Consider the following 18,505-nt stretch of genomic DNA (forward strand, 5'->3'; position numbering starts at 1 on the left):
AGTCCAGAAGATACCTCTAAAAATGTGCAGGTAGTAGTTTGAGAATGAATGAAACACCATTTTTTTAAACCCAGAAAGTCATATGTATAGATTGAACATAGAAAATCTGTTCAAAGGACCTAAATTTGTGGATTTACTCATTCAGTGAATATTTGTATGCCTGCATTTCACCAGACTGGTGTCTGTGGCTTCAGTGTATTTCAGGATTTTCATAACGTGTAAATAAATGTTCATGTCCTTCACAGCAACCATAGCTTCCCCACATCTCCACCGATATGGCTGTCAATATCTGAGAACCACGTGGATTGGATTTTCTCTATGTTATTTCTGATCTTATTGCATGAGAGATTTTTGTGGAGAGGTGACATTTAGTGATAATACTGTAGGAAGGGCTACAAGCACAATACCTTCAAAATTGTCTTAAAAGCTATTTTCAACTTAAGTTTTTCAGATACTGATGTTTTAGGGACATAGAGCAAAACTGTACAGTTAAGAATGGGAAGGTGAAGGGGTGCCTGGTGGCCCAGCCAGCTAAGCGTCTGACTCTTGTTCTCAGCTCAGGTCTCTGTCTCAGGGCCGTGAGTTCAAGCCCCACTTTGGGCTCTATGCTGGGTGCAGAGCCTACTTAAAACACACACACACACACACACACACACACACACACACACACACACACACAAAAGGTGGAACCAAACTCAATGTCAAGAAGCAGATATTGACAGCACATAGAGAGGTTAGCTGTAGTCACAGCATCAGAGCCGTGCCCTGGTACATCGGGCCCATGTTCTCTGACTCCTGGGGGCTCTCTGCACAGCACCCAGGGCTCTGCAGTCCTCATCTGGGAAGGCACTTGCTTTGCTTCTGCTTTAAAAAAAAAAAAAAAAAAAAGTTCTTGGGAGGTTGAAGACCTCAGTGAGTAGCAACCTCTTTACTGAGTTGGCTGACGAATGGGCCATCCCCTGAAAGCTCTGTAAGCTACTGAGTTAGTAGATAAATTCAGAGCTCTCTCCAGGAAATGGTCCTATTAGGAAATGTTATCTGTGTCCAATACAACCCTACCCCCAGCCCCCCAAATTAGATATTTTAGGAAACCATGATTCTGTGTTCGGCCCCAGTAGACAACCCCCCACCCCGCCCCCTGGCAGACATGAGCTAACTGGGGGTGAGGTTGTTGGTGACTGAGATGACCCCACATGTCTGGAGTGGAGGAGCTGTCCCACCAGAGAGACTTCGGCCAGCCACTTACTGGTCGGCCACAGGAATTTTTGGAAGTAGTAAAACTTTTGGTAAAAGGGGGCTTTTGTCTCCCAGAATAGCAAAAGTTATCATCACTTAAAAGCAGTGATTTCTATATACAGCAAGTGCTGCTATATATATACTCATGTATTGTTTATGTAGGGCTATTTTAAGATCTGTGTCACATTTTTCTGGTGTATTTTATGGTGGGAAAATTCAATTGGAAAAAATGCATTTAGCTCTGGTGGGGATGGTAAGGTAAAATAAGTACTTAAAAAAAAAACGTGCACATGAATTTGTTGTTTCCGAGATAGTTTTAAATAGTACAGAAATAGCTAGGTGATAGCTCCCTAAATGAAACTGTATTGGCTCTCCTTAAGCAAGTGTGGCCATTGGTCTCCTGTTCTATGCTGTCTGTCCCTGCATTAGTCAGTGGAAGACCTAGGAGGCGCGTATAAGAAGTCACCCACATTTTAATAACAAAAAATATGAGAAAATGGCTTTGTGTAATGTGGCTTATAATTCATGCTACTTATTATTTTTTTGGAGTTGTTGAATTGAGTGGGAAATGAATGGGGGGATAGGACCTATCTACTGTTAAGAGTAATGTGGGTTAGAGATGCAGGCACATGAGCTCGGGGATGATGGGGACTGTGGCATGGCTCTGGGGCGACGGTAGCCCCAGAGAGTTGTGTTACGGCAGTGAGCGCAAGGGCTGGGGTACCGTGATTGCCGACCCCTTCTGGGAGAGGCTCCTTCCTACCTGCTGGGTGGAGTGGGGTGTGAGCATTCGGAGCTGGCAGGAGAGAAGATCACATCCCTTACGATGAGGCATCAAGTGACTGCCCCTTAGGAGAAATGTAGATGATGGTGCAGGAGTTGAGAAATGGAAAAGACAGTTTCTGCTTTTGGGTACCAGGGAGGGCTTCCTGGGAAGGGTGACGTATGGAGAGGAGTTGAAGCTGGGGCTGCGTTGACAGGGACAGCAAGGATCCAGGACCGTGAGGAGAGCCTCTGAGCAGAGGAAGAGCTGGAGTGAAGCCTTGGGGCTTTGGTTTAATCCAGTCGTCTGCTGGCTGGTGAGAGCGTAGGAGGAGTGTGGAGACCGGCGGAAGGAGGGCGCTGTGGGGCCAGGTTCTGAGGGCCTTTGAACCCTACTCGACCTCTTTTTCTCCTTCACTCAGCAGGAGATGGGAAATGAATACCCAGGAGCGGGATGACAGGAGTTCGTTGAGGCCCAGTGAGGCTTAGATTTGCAGGAGCAGGAAGAGGCAGGTGTCAGGGGGTGTGCTAGACTTGGCAGGTGGGAGGAGGGAAATCCAAAGACGAGTAAAGCCAAGGTCCCTGCCGTCAAGCAGGTTAAGATCTTGGGGCACCTGGGTGACTCAGTCCATTAAACATCTGACTCTAGATCTTGGCTTAGGTCGTGATCTCACAGTCCGGGAGTTTGAGCCCCACATCCTCAGGAGACATTTAACTTTGGGGTAGATCAAGGTAGAAGTGCAGGTAACAAGCTGTTGGGTGGGGGGCACAGGCACCGGTGATGGCTTTCCATTTCAGGGACTTGAAGGCTTTGTCAAGTCTCATCCCTGTTCACGGTTTCTCTTCTAGCTAAATGCCTCTGGTCGCTTCATCTCCTCCTCGGGCGGCATAGTTCTAACATCTTACGGGACCTTGGTAGTTCTGTTCTCAGTTGACCTCTTGTGTGTATTTTACCGTGTTCCAGATGTGGCTGACGAAAGCAGGAGCATCGCTTCACTTGTTCTGGGGTGATCGTGAGGTGGCATGTTGTTGGATCACGGCGATTTCTATTTTGGGATCTGCTGTCAACAAAGAGAAGGGGTTGGGGAAAGGAGGTCCTACCAGGGGGGCCACAGGCAGGCCTGCATCTGCCTTGGAACCGGAAGTCTGCTTATCCTATGGGGGCACTTCTGTCCCCTTCTGTTCCTGATTCCCTGCTCAGGGCTCCTCTCCCCCACCTCCTGCCTCATTCACCCCCTCGGTCCGTTGTTCTGCCTTGACCCTGCTAGTCCTCCTGGGTAGTAGTTCTGCACATGTACTTACCTGTAAAGACTTAATGATCTGTGTGTCTTGGGCACTTGATACATTGATTCTTCCCTGAAAAGTCAGAGGAAAAGGCTGGGGAGAAATGAGGGAGAGGAGAGGCACAGCGGTTTGAGAGTTTGAAGCCTGGGTGATCGGAGATCCGATAATAATCCTTTCCAGAAGCAGGTACTTGGAGAGGACAAGCCCAGTTCTGTCTCAGTGATGTAGGTCTTTCTGCGAGGCCACCTGGCAGAGGCAGGGCAGTTTGTGTCTCCCTGTTAGCAAGAAGGGCCCGAGTGGAAGTCACACTGGACAGGGACTTGGGCCTGGTACTTATGTGACAGTCCTTAGGTTCTTCTTTCTTGAGCATCTTTGGTCACTGTGATCGCCTTTCATGACCTTTCTGGTTGCATTTGATACTTTTGACTCCTCTCTGCCTCTTTGAAAACATTTTTTTTATTTTAGAGAGAGAGCACGAGCACGGGCACAAGCTAGGGGGAGGTACAGAGGGAAAGGAAGAGAGAATCCTAAGCAAGGCTCCACATGGCGCAGAGCCCGATGTGGGACTTGGGATCATGACCTGAGCCAAAATCAAGAGTCGGATGTTCAACTGACTGAGCCACCCAGGCACCCCTCCTCTCTGCTTCTTGTAATGGTTTTTTATATTTGGCTTCCAAAACCCCATTCTTTTTATCCTCTGTCCACCCACTGGCATCTCTCACCTACCCTGTCTAAAATGGAACTGATTTCGTCCTTTCAACCGTGGGCCTTCCCCAGCCCTCCTCAGTCAATGGCAACTCTCTTCCTTCCTGTTGCTCAGGCTGAGAAACCTTAAGAGCTGGCCTTGACTCTTCTCTCTTCTGCCCTACATTCAGTCCATCAGCAAAACCTGTTGGCTGTATCTAACATGTATATTCAGAATCTAAGTACTTGTCATCACCTCCACTGTTACCACCTGCTCCAAACCACCATCCCCTCTCGCTTAGATTCCTGAAATAACTTCTCAAGTGGCTCTCCCTTTTTCCTGCCTCAGCCCTTCCCCACTGCCATGTTCCTCCTACCGGCTGCCAAGCCTCTTCTCACCGCAGCAGCCAGGGAGTTGCTTTTAAAATCATACAGATCACATCACTCACGGTCAGAACCTTCCAGTGACCTGCCTCAGAGTAAAAGCTGACATCTTCGTAATAGTTAGATGACCTGCACCTCCTCTTGACCCGTTTCTCGCTTGCCCACTCTGTTCCAGTTACACTCACCTCCTGGCTTTTTCCTCAAGCCTCTCCCTCTTGAGGGCCTCCATCATTCCTTCTACCTGTCACACCCAGCCTAGCCCTCTTCTGCTTCATCTGGCTCCTTCATGCCCTTAGCTTTGCTCAGATGTCACCTTATTCGTGAGGCCTTTCCCTGGCCATCCTGTACTGTCTAATTCTGCCTCTCCTCTATGAGCTCCACAGCTCATTTTACACAATCTGGGATGCTTTTTTATTGTCTGTTCCTCTTCATGTCTCTCTCCCCCACCTGGAGTGTTCCTTCGGAGCCAGTGCTTTGTTTTGCTCCCTGACATAGGAGTCTGGCACATCATAGACAATCAGTAAATGTTTGAATGAATGTGTGTTGACTGTAGTTCATTGATACTTACATAGTAAGTATTGATTGACTTTTTGACTGTTAATAGGAAACTGGTGTCCGTGGGAGAACTTCTATATGGCCATTCAAATATCCTCCGTCCCATTTTGCTTTGGTTTTATGGACCTGAATTCCAGCTTCTAGAGTATGTATTTCTGTTGTCACAAGTTCCAGAGAACTCACTCTTAGGAACTTTATTGATTCCTGCTTCATCAGCAGTTGTTACAACTTTTATGTTTGAAAACTGAGAAGCTTTTATTTTTTTAAGTTTATTTATTTTGAGGGGGGGGAGCAGAGAGAGACGGACAGACAGAGACAGAATCCCAAGCAGGCTCTGCACTATCACACCCGATGCAGGGCTGGAACTCACGGACCCTTGAGACCATGACCCGAGCCGAAATCAAGAGTTGGACGCTTAACTGGCTGAGCCACCCAGGCACCCCAAACCGAGAAACCTTTAAAAACAAAGGCATATCAAATGCTTCCTGGACCCTCCCTTTGGTTAGCATGGGCTACAGCACTGTGTAGCTCCCGGGGACCCATTGGGCCTCACACTCTGTGCTGGCTGTGCCCCTGCAGTTGTCCAACATCGCAGTAATGATGATTAGACAATGTTTGGCTTGAGTTCCTCCTTACTGAATCTTCCTGTTTGTTTTCCTCCTGCTGTTTGAGTGGCATTTTCAGACCCCACGGACTCTGTTGGCCTTGCTTTAGTGGATCTTGCTTTAGTGGATCTGTTCGACTACTCTCTGTCCCTTTCTATTAGCACAGCTGTGTCAGGTGGTTCCTAATTCCATTCTCCTTCATCCACTCTCTTGGCTTTCTTCCTTAGCTACTTCAATCAGTCTGTCTACCGCTCCATTTCGCCTTGTTGACATCTAACTTGTAGGATAGCAGATGAGTCTCTATTTCCATCAGGTACCCTTTATCTGCCTACTCACTGTCCCGCTGATTATTTCCATCAACATACAAGTGGTCCTTCAAAATGTGAGCCTAGAACAGTGGTAAGGTTAAAAGATGCACAGGTGGTAACCTGCTACCATGCTGGGCTGCTTTACGGATTCAGGGAGAATATGCAAATAATGCACTGGGGAGGGGTGGAAGCAGGAAGAGGCAGAAATTTGACCGCAGTTTTACCGTGTCTATGGATTGTTAGTTACCCAGTCCATCTCCTAATGGAGACGTGTTCTTGTAAGTTCATCTTTGCAAGTGCCCTGCCTTGAGCACACAGCAGTGGAAGATGAGCCGTCTAGGTTATTACTGTATAACAACTTGCTTATGATTCTGGACTTGAGTAGAGATGGGTTCATAGAACCCTATCCTCTGAAAACAGGTCTGCTTAGGTTCTCTTAAGCCTGACTTAGTGATCCCTTTTTCCTCCGTTTCTAAGACCAGACCAGGAATAAGAGAGGCGAGGGGTTTAAATTTCAGGACACTTTGAGGTGACTGGAATACCACAAGACCTCTTACAGCTCACCAGAAAGGGTTCTCTCCAAGCCCTAATCGTGACAGCCACGTATGCTTTATTTGTTCTATATACAGCTTATCAAGTTTATTTAATCTCTCTGTATTAAAAAGTTCTAGTGGTTATTTAATGCCCGTAATTCCATATTTTGCTGACTGCTATATTTTCATCTCTTTGGAAGCTAAGTATCCATTAGTTGATAATCTTTTTCAGTTTTTGATTTAGTCTTTTCATTAGTTTCCCCAAAGTTGCTTTTTGGCTTTTAATCCTGACTTAATTCCTCCCACACTCAGGTTAAAAAAGATGTTACTTGAGCTCAGTTTTTAAAATTTCCCTATTTACAAGTTTACATTTTCCTTTGGATTGTTCCGTGGATGAGGCGGAAGACTGAAATCCCTGCAGCGCATGATTAAAGCAAGGGGGCAGTGGGGGGCGGGGGGTGGTGGTTACGTGCACTGTATTGTTGTTGTCCCGAAGCATGATTGGATAAGAGGGGTGTCTGTGTGTGTGGGTGTGTGTTGCTTACCTGGAAGAAGGTTCAGAAAACAGGACTTCTCACCAGGAATGGCAAAATTAAAAGAATGTGGCTCTGGGGCAGATGCAGGAGGTGGGGCGGGGGGGGGGGGGTTGGTGGATGAAAGTCTACAGCGAGCTTGGAAGAAAACTTACTAATTTTCAGTCTAAGAAACCTAACTCACATGAATAGTTTCTTCGTAGAGTGTGGCCCTTTCCAGTCAGATCTGTCGGTGCCATCGAGCTGGTATTTCAAGTATGTCCATCTGCATTTAAACGAACTGCTCCAAGACAATCTGATTATGCGGTAGTTACTTTGGTGAGAATAGCGCCTCAGCCGAATGGAAACTTCATTTTGAGTCTAATATTAGACCTTGCTTTGGAAAATTCCTTTTAAATGATCACAAGCTGGGAATAGCAAAAGAATTTAACTTTCGACAGACAGCATTCACCAAGAATTTTTAACTGCTTATGTTTGGGGCCTTGGGAAAGCAGATGTGAGAAACTGACCGGACGGAATGGACTAGGGTAGCACTGACGTGACCTGATGCGTGTTTATATCTATTGCTGATAAGTTTCCCTCCTAGTCTCATTTGCTCAAAATATTTTCATTCTTTGAGCATGAGCACGCTAAGGATAAAAATTGTTAGGATGCCTAATTGTCTAACAATCTAAACTTCTAGGCTTCCAGACGTTGTTGCCCGTAAAGGGGTCTGAGGCAGAGCAGGAAAGGGCCAACAAACCCACACAACCAAAGCCAGTTTCTGAGTAAGTGCTGGGAACTTGATCAGACCTGGCCTCCAGAGAATATTTTTAGTTTGTCTAGCTGGTTGTGTCTGGGTAAACTCACCCAATTTGAAGTTTTAAGTAAACTTTATTTAAAGGACCCCCCCCAAAAAAAAATCCTTACCCTGTCATTAAAAACAACTAATATACATGTTAACTGATCATGAAATCTCCAGATCATGTGTACTTGGCTTAACTCAAAGATATGTTTCAGATGCCTCACATGCTTTGGAATTAGGGAAACCAATAATGGCATTTGAGAGATGCGTCGTTATTTTAAAAGATTTTTCCGAAATGGAAATGTATCGTTGTTTCATGGTATACTTTGAATATCGTGGGTTTTCTGGTCTCCAGATAAGCTGGTAATAAGTTGGTGGTGCCTTAGAACTGAGGGAGATTAAAAAGAGTACGAGTTGCCATTTATTGGTGGCTCAGTGACTCCCAGCCACTGTCTTTGCCAGATCCCAACACTACTGCTGATATTTACAGCGATGGTGTGGGGCAGAAATTACTATGAGCCTGGTTCTAAGAGATGAGGAAACTGAGGCTCAGGAAAGTTCTGTCATTTGCTGGTGACCACACAGCTGGTAATGGCTAAGAAGTGGCAGTGCTGGGGTTCAAAGCCAGGGCTGTTCAACTCCAGAGAACATGTTCTCCCCTTGCCATTCTGGGCATCTCCTGTAGTAGTTCTTAAATTTTTTTTGTCTTAGGATCCCTTGAAGCTCTTAAAAATTGAGGACCCCTGAACTCTTGTTTATGTAGGTTAAATCTTTTGATATTTACCGTATTTGAAATTAAAACTGAGTCAGGTAAAACATCTGGACTTACTAATTCATTTTTAAAAGATAAGAGTAAATCTGCTATGCAAATAACATTTTTTTAAAAAGTAACTTGTCCAAAACAAAAAATAAGGGTCATTGTTTTACCTCTTTACATATCTTTATTACCTAAGTTGGATTCTCCTACTTTGTTCTGCATTCAGTCTGTGCAGTATATGTTTTAGTGAAATATATGAAGAAAATTTGACTTCACAAAGATCATTTATTTGGAAAAAGGAGGATATTTTGACAGCCTTGGTGGGAAATTGTGAATATTCTTCTTTGATACTATACCGGAACTCCACAAGTGGTAGTTTCTTAAAGAGTAGTTGTAATCTGAATCTGAAACTATACCAGTGGGCTTTGGGTTGACTGTTCAATTAAAATCCTTTCATCTGAAATCTTCCTTATATAGGAGTATGTGCGTGGCTCAGTCAGTTAAGCATCCAACTCTGGATCTCAGCTCAGGTCTTGATCTCCGGGTTGTGAGTCTGAGCCCTATGTTAGGCTCCATGCTGGGCTTGGAGCCTACTTAAGAAAAAAAGAAATCTTCCTTATAGAAAAAATTCTGAATAACATATGTAGGGACTCCCCCACTCCAGGAAGTAGAGCTTAATTTCTATTCCTCACCCCTCCCTGAGGGTGGGCTAGACTTTGTGACTTGCTTCCAAAGAATAGAATTAGGGAAAGAAGAAAAATTAGTAACTTTAAGGGGCGCCTGGGTGGCGCAATCGGTTAAGCGTCCGACTTCAGCCAGGTCACGATCTCGCGGTCCGTGAGTTCGAGCCCCGCGTCGGGCTCTGGGCTGATGGCTCGGAGCCTGGAGCCTGTTTCCGATTCTGTGTCTCCCTCTCTCTCTGCCCCTCCCCCGTTCATGCTCTGTCTCTCTCTCTCCCAAAAATAAATAAAAAACGTTGAAAAAAAATTTAAAGTGGAGAAACTCGAGAATGTCATGTGGCTGCCATGTAAGCCCTGATATGATGTAACTAGAAAGCCCATAAACCCCAGTCTAATCATGAGGAAACATCAGACAAACCAAATCAAAGGACATTCTACAGGATTCCTGACTAGTAATCCTTGATTGTCAAGGTCATGAAAAACAAGAAAAGACTAAGAAACTCTCAGATACCAGAGGAGACATGACAAGTAAATGCAGTGTGGTACTCTGGATTGGATACGGAAAGAGAACATTAAGAGAAATACTGGTGAAATCCAGATAAGTCTAGAATTTACTTACTAGTACTGTATCAATGTCAGTGTCTTAGTTTCACAAATAATTTGTGGCAATGCGCGATGTTAACGAGGGGAGCAACTGAGTGAAGGCTACACAGGAATTCTGTACTGTCTTTACAACCTTCCTTTAAAATTATCCCAAAATAAAAAGGTTATTTAAAAAAAAAAAAACAACCAGTGTTATAACCAAGAAACAGAGCCTTAACTATAGATAACAAACTGATGGTTCCCAGAAGGAAGGTGGGCAGGGGAATGGGCTAAATGGGTGATGGGGATTAAGGAGGGCACTTGTGATGAGTACTGTGTGATGTATGGAACTGTTGAATCACTGTATTGTACACCTGAAGCTAATACAGCACTGTATGTTAACTAACTGGAATTTAAATGGGAACTTTAAAAAAAAAGTTTATTTTGAGACCATGGGAGAACATGAGCAGGGGAGGGTCAGAAGGAGAAAGAGGGAATCTCGGGCAGGCTCCTCGCCTGTCAGTGCAGAGCCCCACACGAGGCTTGATCCTACAAACCTCGAGCTCAAGGTCTGAGCTGAAATCAAGAGTCAGATGCATAAGTGATTGAGCCACCCAGGTGCCCCTGATGAAAATTTGTTTTAAAAGATTTTGTGTCTTAAAAAAAAAAAAAGTTTATTTATTTATTTTTGAGAGAGAGGGAGAGAGGGAGACAGAGAATCCCAAACAGGCTCCATGCTGTCAGCCCAGAGACTGATGTGGGGTTTGAATTCATGAATCATGAGATTATGACCTGAGCTGAAATCAAGAGTCAGGTGCTTAACCAACTGAGCCACCCCAGTGCCCTTTAAATGAAAACTTTAAAAAAAATTTTTTTTAATAGGTTATGAGAGGGGGGAAAAACCAATTGTATGTCTTGTGCTCTGAATAGATGACCTGTGCATGATTTGGTAACATCATTACCACAGTCATTTGGAAAATATTGGTTCACTGAGTTCTACAGATCTTTGAAATGTGGATCCATTTCATTATAAAGTATTTTGTTTTTATTTACTTTTAAATTTTATTTTAGAGAGCATGTGCATGAGCAGGGGAGAGGGGCAGAGAGAAAAAGGGAGAATCCTAAGCGGCTCCATTCTCATCATGGAGCTGGATGTGGGGCTGGATCCCATGACCCTGGCATCATGACCTGAGCCAAAATCAATAGTCAGATGCTCAACTGACTGAGCCATCCAGTGCCCCATCAGTATTCAGTATTTTAAAAATCACTCTTGTTTGGCACTTGGGTGGCTCAGTCGGTTAAGTGTCTGACTGTTGATCTCGGCTCAAGTCATGATCTCAGGGTTCATGGGATCAAGTCTCGTGTGGGGCTCTGTGCTGGCAGTACAGAGACTGTTTGAGATTCTCTCTCTCTGCCCCTCCCCTGCTCATGCTCTATCTCTCAAATAAAAAAGGGGTGCATGGGTGGCTCAGTCAGTTAAGCATCCGATTTCAGCTTCATTCATGATCTCCTGGTTCGTGAGTTCGAGCCCTGCATTGGGCTTGCTGCTGTCAGCACAGACCCCACTTTGGATCCTCTGTCCCCCTCTCATTCTGCCCCTCCCCTGCTTGCATGCTCTCTCTCACAAAAATAAATATAACGTTAAAAATAAAGAAAAACATTAAAAAAATAGACATCATACTTGTTATCAGAAAGGTCTTTTGTTGAAAAGTTCTCAAGCCTTTGGTGGATATGGGTTTCCCAAAATTCTGATTTTCCCTTAAAAGCCCAAAGTTGATCATTAGCAAACACTGCTGTTGTTTCCCTTGACATAGCAGGCTCATTTTGTTCATTTTCAAGAAAATATTTTCCAAATATCCAAGTCTGGATACCCTCAGTTTGGTAGTTATCCTTCAGGTAAAAATGATGTCCAGTGAAAAACGTGGCTAGCACAACCTAAAACTCAAACAGTTGAGTGCCTTTCTTCAAGACAGCTATTGTACTTCAGGAAGCGACAAGTCTTCTATGGTACGTCTCATTTTGCCACACAGAGTATGAAAAGACAAGTACTCAAGGTCAAGACTTAACGCAATTAATTGTTACGTCTTCCTCAGGGACATTCTGAGGAGAAATGGACTTTTTCGCCCTTTCCCGTGCATGTGTGGTGGCGGAAGACCGTCTGCTGCCACTACCTTGGCTTGTGCTCAGGCGCCTTTGCATCATTGGTTCGAATACCAGCACAGTGAAAAAAGGCCAGGAACATGTCAGTGTTCTGCTGCACGTACTTTGACGTCACCACCTTCCTGAGAGGGTCTTGGGCATCCCTAAGGTTCCACAGACCACACTTTGACAGCTGTCCTCCTAAAGTAACGTAGCAGTTGCTAAAAAGTCACAAAGGGAGAGCTGACATGATTGAAGACCAAATCCATTAGGAAGCAAACGGTAATGTGGTGTGGGCCAGTGTGCACACAAGGTGAGGCTCTTCTGATTGGATGGTCTTGCTTTCCGTGGCTCAGGAAGCTTTTCCCTTTGTTGGCATTTCTTAATACCATCAAGAAATGGTTGGTACCATCTTGAAATGCCCAAATGCAGACTCTGATAATCTGGTGTCTGCATTTGCTGCTATCCTTAACATAATCACATAAAAGACTTCGTTCAGAAAATTCCGAAAATTCCTTCTTAAAGTTTGTTTTCTTTTCTTTAAAGGTAAATCTCACCTGGCTATTGTGCAGCGAGTAAACAATGAGGGAGAAGGGGACCCATTTTATGAAGTTCTGGGAATTGTCACATTAGAAGATGTGATTGAAGAAATCATCAAATCTGAGATTCTAGATGAAACAGATTTATACAGTGAGTAGTCGGAGTGTAATTTTTCAAAACTTTGCCTTTTTTTTCTGTCATGTACTTCGTGAGTCCTCTCCTGTCTCCTGTTGTAATCTGCCTGTTTCTAACTACCTGCTGTATGTGTGGGACAACTTACCGATATATTCTAGGCCCTTCATCACAGGGGGGAAAGAATGGGCAGGTCCTGTGATGTCAAGTGGCAGTGTTTTTTGTTTTTGAAAAGCCAGCTGCTTCTAACCATTGATCTGGGCCTTACTTGCCCTGAACAGAAAACTCCTTTCATGTTTTTATACTTCCTCTACAGGTGGAAAAAGAATTGTTCTTTACGAAGTTTTTATTTTCCAAACTAGGCAGTTGTTTTCAGATAAATTTCTTTTGCTGCTTGTGAGGGGGATTTGCTACATTGATGGATAGCAGCTGTTTAAATGTCCTTGTTCCAGAACCCATGGGCCAGGGTAGAGGTGAGATTTGCAAATGTAAGTTTGCTGTGACAGCAGTGGTAAGGTGTGGGTATAGGAAGCAGGGCAGGTTAGGGTACACAATAAGAATGTTTTTCCCTTTCTCTGCTCTTCTGTCTTCTTTTGGGGGCAGGTGGAAATGGGTCAAGTGGGCAGGAGTGGCTTGGCTTGGGGCAGGGGGAGGGGAGGATTCACTGGTGTTTGTCCAGGAGTAAACTTGAACCTGGGCTGAGTATTGAACCTGAATGCTGTCTCATTAAAGTCCACAACTGGATTATTGGATTGTGGAATTTGAACCTTCTTTTTCAGCCTCACTTCTTAGTAAAGCAGGGCTCTTTCAAGAGATTAATAATCCCAAAGATGGCCCAATGCCTGAAGATGTTTGGGGCTCTCAGAGGTGGGGCAGAGATGAATATCTGGGCTCTGTTTGGTTTTTAAAACATGACTTAGAGAGGAAATGGAATCTTCAAATGGCCTGGGGCACCTGGGACAAGGCCTGCCTTACTTAAAGCAGAGTGATTTTTATTCAGTCATACTGGAAGGGCCATGCCCTGCACTTTAAAAATGAGAGCCTTCCATGTGGCCTTAGAAGGATAAACTTTATATTTAGGTAGTGACTCGCTTCTGAAAACATCTTATTTTTTTTATCACGTGTGTGTGTGTGTGTGTATACACACACAAATTGTGTTCTTTAAAAACACCAGTTCCTATGTGTTTTATCCTTTTGACACTTGGAGAGTACACAGAGGTCACATAATAAAGAATATTGTTGTTTGTGTGTTTACATTCTCTTCAGCCTTCCTCACAGTGACTATTTAATACCCAGTGTGTCTCTTTCTATTTATTTTGTTTCCTCAGGGGTAGTACTCATCATAAGAAACATAATTAAGACGTGTATGAGATCTTACATTTGCATTTCAGTTAACTTTTTATTTAAAACTTTTTATTTATTTTTGAGAGAGAGAGAATGTGAGCAGGGGAGGGGCAGAAAGAGAGGGAGACACAGAATCTGAAGCAGGCTCCAGGCTCTGAGCTGTCAGCACAGAGCCCGACGCGGGGCTCGAACTCATGAGCTGTGAGATCATGACCTGAGCCGAAGTCGGATGCTTAACTGACTGAGCCACCCAAGTTGCCCCTTCAGCTAACTTCTTTTAAACCTCAATTAGACTGATTTCATGCAGAAGTGTTGCCTAATGTGCCTTGTGAGATGGATTGGTGAGCCCGTGGTTTTAGGTATATTCTTGAGGTAAACAGGCCATCAGGGAGGATGACTGCATTTGCCATTAGAAAGTTATTTTGAAATTTGGTGTTGATTTATGCTACCTGGTTTGCAAAAGAATCAGAGCCGAAAGAGAAAGAAAACGAGAGGTTAGGATTGCCCTTTCCCCAGGACGAGCCTGGTAATTAGTCTGTTTGGCCCTCGGCATGAAATGGTAATGCACAGACTCAGGATTCTTGGGAAAGGAGCAAGTGATTGAGGTCTTGTCTTTAACCTAGTTTTTTCTTGATCGCTTCTTTGTCAAAAAAAAATACTTGCGGAAAGGCTTTGTATTAGACACCTTCTGGATTCAGGGTTTGCAAACTATAGCCGACAAGTACTTGCCACCAGTTTTTGTATAGGCCACAAGCTGAGAACAAATTTTTTTTTTTTTAATTTGGTAATTGTTGAAAAACATCAAAAGTATAATTACTTTGTGACTTGTGAAAATAATATGAAATTCAAATTTCACGTCTGTGATAAAGTTTTATTTGGCACAACGGCCACGGTACGTCATTTACATATGGGTGCTTTGGCTCACCAGCAGGACTGAGCAGTTACTCAGTACTGCATGACCCACAGAGCCTCACATACTGACTACCTGGCCCTTGACGGGAGAAGTGCGCTGACCTCTCTTCTGGATGACCCTCTTCGTATTTGCTTGACCTTGAGGACCTCCTGGTCTGGAGTAGAAACGAAGCTAACAGATACCATTGTTAAACTGTTGCTCCACGAAAGTGTTCTTGTTCGTCTGTTTCCTAAGAGGTTTTGTCCGTATGTTTGTTTTCCCTGTCTCGGCAGAGGCTAGGAGCCTCTGAAAGTCAGGGGCACGCTTCACCGTGTCATCCGTCACACGGTGATTGTTCTTTCCTGCAGCGTGGTGACATCGAGTAGCGGGAGACAGTGCGCGCTCCAAACTGCTGCTGTGGTTACGTGGGTTCTGGGAGGGTTGTGTCCGTGACCACCCGTTAGTGTACTTGCGAGGGCTCCAGCAATCTTCACGAAGAATGTTCACGGTCGCTCCTAGTCAGCATGCCTTGACTGCTTGCTTCGGGATGGGTCCTGACCGTGCCGCACAGATTTGATGAGGATTCGGTCTCCTCTTGCCGTGTGGTGTTTGTACGTAGAGTGCCCGCAATCTAGAGATAGTTGAGCCTTTGCAAAATAGTCTGTCGTTTTCATTCAAAAAGAGCCCTGATCTAATAGAATGCATTTCCTTTTATCTTTTCTTGTCCTTCTGTCAGCTGATAACAGAACGAAAAAGAAAGTGGCCCATCGTGAAAGAAAGCAAGATTTTTCCGCCTTCAAGCAGACAGACAGCGAGATGAAGGTTAAAATATCACCACAGCTTCTCTTGGCCATGCACCGTTTCCTAGCAACAGGCAAGTGCAGCTTATCACAGTTTGAAATCTCTACAAACCCTGGAGCGTGTTTCTCACCCACCACTGACTGGGGTGGGCTGGGGGTGGAGACTGGGAAATGGGGTGATAAGTAATGCCACTTTTGTGTTTTGTTTTTTGTTTTTTTTGTTTTGTTTTGTTTGTTTTGTTTTGTTTTTTTCTTTTTAAATTCTCTCCTCTCCTGTGTTCAGTGTCGGCATGAACCCTCTGAGACATTTACCAGGGGTGGACCAGTAACTTAAAATTGGTCTGAAAGGTAAGGATGAATGTTAGTGCCACACTGCATGTGAACGGTAGGCCAGGTCATCTGCTTCCGGCTAAGTCCGGGGGAGAGCCCCGCTGGTGGAGTAGGCTGACAGTGCGAGCCACCAGCTCGGTTGTGTGTGTGAGACGGTTGAGTAATTCTCTCTTCAGCTTGCCTTGGAAGAACAGTTGGACCTCAGTGGTAACACAGGTGCTATGATTTGCAAAGAAGAACAACAGATTTTCACAATTAAATCCTAACGTTCTATGATTTTAATGGAATCGGAAATTCTCAGGGCTTTGACGTGGATGTCTTGATGGCCTCTGCAAGTCAGATTAAGTTGGGCCCATTCCAGGAGGCAAGCGGAATGATTATTAAAACCACCAATCCGGCCGGCACTTGACTGCTCCAGAAAGGTCAAGGTTGAATGGACTTGAGACTGACTAACCCTTCTCACATCCCCACATGGCTCTCTAGGTGAAGGGTGAGCTCTGTTGGCCAGGGGATACATGAGAAAATCTGAAGGTACCCAGTGGCCTGTAGAAGACGTCCGTGTCCAGGATGGGCACCTGGTGCCTTTCAGCTGCATGCAGCGTACTTAAAACATTTTGAACAGAAGGCTCAAGTAGCCACTTGATGGACTGTCACGTGCCCTTTAAGATCATGTTTTCAGATATGTAGAAATGCTCACCGTATAACATCTATGACCTGGGTAAATACTCCTAATTTAACGTGAAGTGAGAAAAAAACAATATAAAACTGTAAAGGTTATCGTTGTGTTTTTATGTGCGCGCGCGCACACGCACACACAGGGGCACAGGCCTAGAGAAGGTACCGGGAAAAAAAATGCTCACCAATTGCTCAGAGTGATTGAGTGGTTGGTTCCTAGATCATTTTATTTTCCTCTTTGCCTTTTTCTGTATTTTCCCAAATTTCTACAATGTTCTATCTTATTTTGTTATGACCAGAAAGTCACCGAAGCTAATAGAGAATTTATGTTTCATGTAATGAAAAAAATTTTAAACATGGAAGCAGTGTCTTTCACTTACTCTTTCTCTAAGCCTGGTAATATTGTTCATTGTTTAAAGACCGTGATTCGAAACTGAATGTTCTCCTGCTCTGCCTCTGAGATACCATGATGTCCAGGTCCAGTAGAGCAAGCCTGAGTTAGTAATTTTGAGTTTTGTCATCTGAAATAAAACGGATAACTCTGTAAATACAGATCCACACTACTTTTTACTTTGATTTTTTTAGTTAGCAAGTTGGAGTGCATGTTGATGTGTGCACGTGCCTTGATTTTTTTTTTCTGAATTTCTGCCTTCCTTTGTTCCCAGACCTTCTCAGGGTAGTGGAGTGGGAGAATGAGAGACGAAGCACTTCGTCTGTGCACCTGGTACTAACCCACGCTAGATGCTTCCTGACCTTTGCTTCTTCCTTTGGCTGTTGTTGGACAGTCAGACTATTGTGGCCTGTTCGAAGGGTGGCCTGGCAGTCAGGAGCCTGCTTCTGGTTGACTTTGATTTGTATCAGAAAATTAGGATAATTTTTATAAGAACCGAAACCAATGACCAGTTGAAAAGGAAAAATTCAAAAGACACAAATACGCAAATTCAGTATTTTCTGATTCCTCCCAGGTAATCTGCCCCCAGTGGATCACCAAACGGAAGTGTCATTAATCCGTATTGTTTCGCTTTGACTCCAAGTATTCTTACATATTCTAAACACCTTAATCACTAGTATAATTTTTTTCCATCCATTTGAAGTGTAATATCAAGTTGTGTTTATATCTATAGAAGTAGAAGCATTTAGCCCATCCCAGATGTCAGAGAAGATCCTTCTAAGGCTGCTAAAGCACCCCAATGTCATCCAGGAACTGAAGTATGATGAGAAGAACAAGAAAGCCCCAGAATACTACCTCTACCAGCGAAACAAACCTGTAGACTACTTCGTTCTCATTTTGCAGGTCAGAAGAATTATTCACTAGTTGTTTGATCTCACTGAGTACCCACCCTTCCAGTCCCCAGGAGACTTTTCTGTACATGAATGGGTGTCGAGGTTTACATGCTTAACTACTTAACTTCCGGGGTAGCCTTATCCATGGGAGGCTTTCATCCCCCCCCCCCCCCCCCGCCGTTTTCCTAGCTGTGAGTAATTTCAATCTAAAGTAATGCCCTTAGTTAACTTCTGTTTCCCATACTGAAGGGCACTTACCGATTGCTGAGGCGATGAGGCGTTCATTTGAAGAGTGGTGAATTCAGTGGTTTGTGTTTTTTGGAGAGTGTGGGGCCATATACATCTAAGTCTTGGTGTGGGACATTTGAAATTTAAGTGTACGGAGTTCCTTGCGTCCTTTTTTTTTTTTTTTTTAATCATCTTTTCTTTTTTCCACCCCTCATTAGGACTTGGTCTTATACCACTTCCTAGAGGTAACTTACTGTCTCCCCTGAACAATATCAAAATAATCCATTTATTATTGTTTTTATTCCTGGTTACTAACCAGACTGTTCTACAGGGGAACTGATGTGAGAATCACAGCCTCTCATGGCAATGGAAACTTAATTCCTTCTCACTAATAACATAACCCACTCTATGAGGCGAGAAGGTTCGTCCATTCTGAACCCTCCCTGAGGGGATT

General features: G+C 44.2%; 1 protein-coding gene across 4 annotated transcripts in view; it reads left to right on the forward strand.

The window, feature by feature from the left end:
• The window catches only part of CNNM2 (cyclin and CBS domain divalent metal cation transport mediator 2), a 149,426-nt gene that overhangs the window by 104,707 nt on the left and 26,214 nt on the right, over positions 1-18,505 (forward strand). For 3 of the 4 annotated variants that reach the window (XR_015241801.1, XM_025917982.2, XM_025917984.2), the window contains exons 2-4: positions 12,373-12,516; positions 15,471-15,608; positions 17,664-17,833. Coding sequence is in view for 3 of the 4 variants with exons in the window: in XM_025917982.2 (XP_025773767.1) it covers positions 12,373-12,516; positions 15,471-15,608; positions 17,664-17,833 (452 nt within the window). In the remaining variant the exon portion in view is untranslated. The remainder of the gene's footprint in view (positions 1-12,372; positions 12,517-15,470; positions 15,609-17,663; positions 17,834-18,505) is intronic. The other variant, XM_086680758.1, reaches the window with a different exon arrangement.

The sequence above is a fragment of the Puma concolor genome, chromosome D2, assembly GCF_028749965.1.
Source record: "Puma concolor isolate L17-30 chromosome D2, mPumCon1.1.hap2, whole genome shotgun sequence".
NCBI classification, from domain to species: Eukaryota; Metazoa; Chordata; class Mammalia; order Carnivora; family Felidae; genus Puma; species Puma concolor.